At 31.1% G+C, this 5,866-nt stretch overlaps 1 protein-coding gene across 3 annotated transcripts in view; it reads left to right on the plus strand.

The window, feature by feature from the left end:
- The window catches only part of Cep89 (Centrosomal protein 89kDa), a 43,003-nt gene that overhangs the window by 34,542 nt on the left and 2,595 nt on the right, over nt 1-5,866 (plus strand). For all 3 annotated transcript variants that reach the window (XM_014434395.2, XM_014434394.3, XM_067053382.1), the window contains 2 exons: nt 3,951-4,079; nt 4,766-4,976. In XM_014434395.2, coding sequence (XP_014289881.1) covers nt 3,951-4,079; nt 4,766-4,976 — 340 coding nt within the window. The remainder of the gene's footprint in view (nt 1-3,950; nt 4,080-4,765; nt 4,977-5,866) is intronic.

The following is a 5,866-nucleotide window of genomic DNA, read 5'->3' on the forward strand; positions in this document are numbered from 1 at the left end:
ATGACAAATGGTGATAGGAACAGTTAAAAATATATACGAACCAACGAATTACCGAATAACGAAGTACCGGAAGATGACAGTGTCATGGTTATTTAGTATACTTCCCAAAACCCAAAATCATATCATGTGACAATGGACAAGAATGCAATAATAATCTATTCAATGACTTTACAAAACATCATAATACTGACTTACACTATACAAGTCCTAATCATCCAAATGCACTAGGACTATTAATTCGTGCCAGTTCATCATTATTAGAAATCCTTAGACTAATAAACTTAGAAAATAAAAAATAAAACAATTAGAACAGAAATTTCAGATTACAATAATTCCTTAAATCAGGATCTCGAAATGACACGCAACAAAATAACTTTTGGAATTACTAATGAAATCTTTACTGAAACACCCGAAATTTTGGAATATTTAGTTCATAATTATCACAAACAACACAAATGATACAACTCCATGAAGCGATTAAAGGAAATATCGAACAAAATAAAGGAAGATATATAGCAAGAGCAAAAAAAACAAGAGAAAATGCGGACGTCCCGGAAGATGTTTATATCAAACAACAAAGAAAAAAGAAAACAGACCCCAACTATCAAAAAGGAAAACATTTTAATGGAAAATTTCAAGCAAAAGATAAGAAAGGAAAACAATAGATTACACTCAGATCAAGTAAAAGACCTAAGAAAATCAAAAAGAAACAACCCAATAAAAATAAAGAAAATATTAATAACGAAGATATTGAGAAAATTATTCTGGAATTAGAAAATAATTCATATCCATCTGATTTTCCAGAAGTTGACGTATATGGCTTCGATTTTGATGACTTTCAAGTCTTCTTTTGACGACACCACTCATTCCCAAGGCAGAGACGCTCATGATACAAGACCTCTCTTACGGACCAGGTGTATCAATTGTCTAAATTAACCCATCGTACATACTCGAAGAATGGTACACCGTTTTATATTATAAAAACCTTACTTATCTTATAGAGGAAATTAGAACTTTAGGAACTAACATAAAACTTTTGACAGTTAATAAGGAATATAGTACACTTCATAATATATTAGAACAAAAATATAATAGAGTCTTAGAACAAATCGATCACATAATGAATACACGAAAAACTCACAGAACAAAACGAGGACTAATAAACGGATTAGGTACCGCTGTAAGTTGGATCACGGGTAACATGGACGCTAATGATAAAGAAAAATATGAAAATATCTTTACCAAGATTGAAAGAAACATGTACTACAGAGAACACAACGAACATACAAGACTTAACATTAAATAAACAACTAACTGCTTTACTCAATAAAGGAATAACTATTTTAAACAAATATAAAAACGACATAGAAAAGATAAACAACTTCGCTGACACAGCTCTTATAAAATTAATGTACCACGACTTACTCACTATTTTAAACTTAATTGAATCCCAGGTTAATGACATAGAACTATCACTAGAACAATGTAAATTAGGAATTACACACACAAGTATACTAACGACTCAAGAATTAGAAAACCTTAAAATCCCTTACAACGAACCGATATCACAAAATGCAGAACTCAATTGCTTACTTATTAATACTTTCATCTTCACTATCAGATTATGGACTAATTTATTATTTTATAAAAATCCCTTTAAAAACACTATCCAAAACAACCTATTATGCATTATCATATCCCACTAAAAGGAATAACAAAGCTGCCACGTTAAAAAATAGAACAATTGATCATCAGACATAAAAATACCTTTTATAATGGAAATGATATAAAATTTAATTCAAACCATTATTGTAAAAATATTGTAGAAATTAGAGATAAATTTATTTTATAATTATATAAAAATGTAAAATTAGCTATTTTTAAACCTGTAGAAATAATAGCTAATCCTATGTTTAAGTTAGTACCCATGTTAAACCAATATTTGACTTTTAATATTAATATGATAGAAACAATAACCAATAACAATGCTCAATTATTTCATTTATAATATACTAGCCTTCTTAGTCTTAATAAAAATGTAAAGTTTATAAAGATCAGTGTTCCTCTAACATATGAAGGCAATGTAAATATTCCTTTAATTTCGCCTTATAATATCAATAATAATTCTATTTTATTTACTAATTATACATTTGATGAAATTCAACAAATAGATATAGGCAATATAGAAATAGAAGAGTTAGAAGCTTATGATATTATTGTATCCGATTTTATTACTTATGTATTTTATATTATTTGTTTATATCTTTTATGTTTTCACGTTTATCAACAGTATTGTAAATTTAAAATGATTTATACCCAAAAACCTATCCTAAACCCAAAATCCACAACCTGATGACCCACCAGAACATTTTGATGGCAGAGCCAGAGCCTGGTTTCAGTATATACAGAAAAACAAACAATTAGTATAAAACAATTTAAATTTTTATTTTTGCTCAGAGGACTTCGCTTAAAAAGCCCGGAGAAGTCATGGAGCCAAGTGTGGGAAGTCCGAAACCTGAATCAGCGATCTTAGTCTCTCCCAGCCAGTCAATCAGTAGTCTCATAGTGTCAATTAGTGTTAATGTTTATAATTAGTTTAAACTATTGTTCATTGTAGTTACTTTTTGCAATTATTGGAGGCGGGTACCATAATTTATTTTAACAAAGAAAAACTCTGTTTCTAATTCATTTAGTCTTAATTTTTTTTACCGTTGGTTCTAGACCTTGCTGGCCTAGTTGGCCGCCCGAACCAGCCTCCAGCTTTCCAGTTTTCTGCTTGTAGCTCTTTCCCATCTTTGTCAGTTCTATTTATACATCTGGTCTATGGCTTCCCACGTGGTGTCTGGTCAACTATACATTCATTGTTGTTTAGAGGCGTCCTGATGGATCACTTCGAACCACCTCTCCTGCCAATCTTAACCTCCTTGCTTTTATATCATGAGATACTGACTGACCAGTCTCTGCAAGTTTTCACTGTTAGTTCTTCTTCTCCATGACTTAAGGCTGTGATCCCAGATAGCTCCTGTAATTGCATCGTTTAAATATCTCGATTGTGCTCTCTAGGGTACCTGCTAGATAAAGCCCACTCTCGCAGCCATACATCAGAGCTGGCTTTAGCATGGCATTGTACACCCTTAGCTTCAGATTTTTAGAGATCATTGGAGATTTCAGTATTCTTGTCAGAGAGAAGAAGGCTCTATCCGTGTTTGTTTTATGCTGGTCTACTCAGTCTTTTGATCATTCATAAATATTATTGTGGGGCCGAGGTATTTGATACTCTCTACTTTCGGAAAAGGTTTGCCATTCACGCAGACCATGTCGTTAAGTTGAATTTTTCGGCTTACCAACAGATACTTTGTTTTTGTCTTCATTTACTTGTAAGTCGATTTCCTCTGCATCTCTTGTTAGAGTCTTTGGAAGTATTTTCATGTCATCTGAGATACTGCCTAGGACCCCAATGTTTCATTCCGACGTGCAACCCATAATTTCTGCATGATGTTCTTCTAATCACTTTTTCTAGGGCACAATTGAACATCATTGGTGGGAGTCTATCTCCTTGTCTCAGATCTGTTCTGACTTCGAAGGCTTCAGAAACTTCTCCTTGTATCAGGACTCTAAATTTAAGATTATTCATACACGCTTTTGTCAGTCTTACAAACTTTATTTATACGTTATCATTATTTCATTAATTAATTTTGACATTCAGATCAATCTATCACGTTGAACACTATCTTTAATATATTAAGCGAGTACTTAAAAAAATTTTTTTTGTGTCTAAAGAAAAATTGTATTATCATATCCAATGATAATTTAGTTATAGTTTTTTTTTTTTATTAGTTCAATGAATTAAGGCATGTAAGATTTAGTGCAAGTAGTGAGTTCATTTTATTACTATTTTTAATGTGTTACCCAGAAGGTGCCTATGAAATGTTTCTATGAATATTTTAAAGATTGCTGGATGAACTGAAATCTCGGCATACTGATGAGAGAAATGCCTTATTAAATAAAATATCAGATTTAGAAGAAATGGGACCATCTCATCTGAACAATGCCGTTCCTGCCATCATGATCAGACTTAAGTGAGTACTTTCAAAGTCTTAACAACTTTTTTTCTCTACAGTAAAACAATATATTCAATGGTAATATAATCTTATCATTATTATTTTATTAGTCCAGTGATTAATGCATACAAATTGAAAAGTGAAGAAACACAAGGAATTTTACAAACATTTAATCCCTTAATAAACCTAGGTTAATTTTTCAGTTTAGGTCTCATATCAAAAGAAGTTAATTTTTTTTATTTCAATTTAAATGTTCAAGATACCTGAAATTTAGTTGGATTTTAAACTTAGTTCTGATATATTAACAGTAAAAGTGGCACTTTCTTCAACCCATTAAAACAATTCAACCGATTAGTTAAAAATCCAAATATTATGAAAGGGGCAAGATTTCCAACTTGATACTCAATTACATTTGCCTAACTATTATTAAGAAGCATTCTTTGGAACAAGATTATACCACCTATCGTTTACTATGCATTACATCACCTCTCTTTTTTACTCCAATGAAGTAAAAAACTTGTAATTTTTTTTTTGCTGTCTATGGCTGAGTATAAAGTTTATTAGATGTTAGCCTTAAATGTCTGTCCATAATGAATTAGTGATTGACAGTAACTAAATCTAGTGTGTGTAGTATAACATGATTCTTGTTATTAAAAGTGATCTGTCAACTATCAATTTTTTCATTTCAGTTTTATGTATTTCAGGGAAGCTGAAGTGAAATTAGCAGAGTCAGAAGAGAAGAGGTTGCGGTTTCAGCGAAAACATGAAGCTATGAAGAAGAGAATGGATGGGCTTATAGAGTTTTCTAAGGAGTTAATCCTTGAACATGAGAGTTTGTTGAAAGGAGTCCATGGGGAATTACGTCTTAATGAAAATCTATCATGTAGGATCGATAAAATCAAACAACAACTGAAAGTAATGGAATTTTATCATTATGATTCACTATCATTGTTAGACTCTTTTTTTTTCATGATTTTAAAAACGATAAATGAATATTTGTTATTAACCAAAGATTTAGTTTATTTATTCTAAATACATTATTGCATGTTCCTTATGACAAGGGTAATTGAGTATTACAATAATTTTTAATTTGTTTCCTTCTCGGGATTTTTTATACTTTATAAATTCACTTATCTGGACGATGGTTCAGGGTCAGCTCTATTTGCAGTTTTAGCAATATTGAAAAATTTCTTACTACACTCGTGGTTCTCGACAAAACTGTTTTTTACAATACTTCAACTTCCTTGTGAAATTCAAGGACCTTTATTGATTTTAGGTTTTCGCAGGAATCAAGCCATTGTTGGAGACTATCAGGTAGATATTTACTTCCACTAACCTGTGGTTCCTCCTTACAGAGATCTTGATATTTTGTCATTCACCTTTTTCTGCACATTATCATTATCACTCCAATTTTGATGATCTGTGTTTTACTCTTACCAATTACTCTTCATCTGTATATTATTCAACTGTATGGGGTATGATGGTCAGTTATAATTGTGTCGTCCCGCAATTTATTGTCTCCCCATTTTAACATTACTGCTGGCTGACACTTATGGTAGAATGGTTAGTGATCATTATTATTTACTTCAAGGTGACATGCTGAAATGATTCATTAGTAGCTTTTCATCCATGGTTTTTTGGTTGATAATGCAATCAATTGATTCTGTGAGAAAAAGAGTCGAGAAAATTAACAGAATGTTAATACATACATAATTCAATATGATCTCTTTATGGAGTGTGCTTATCCATGGATAAACTAACGTAAACATATTATTGAAACATTTGAATAAAAACAACTAATTTAA

Source organism: Halyomorpha halys, unplaced genomic scaffold (genome assembly GCF_000696795.3).
Source record: "Halyomorpha halys isolate HHAL.00 unplaced genomic scaffold, Hhal_1.1 Scaffold1362.1, whole genome shotgun sequence".
Lineage (NCBI taxonomy): Eukaryota > Metazoa > Arthropoda > Insecta > Hemiptera > Pentatomidae > Halyomorpha > Halyomorpha halys.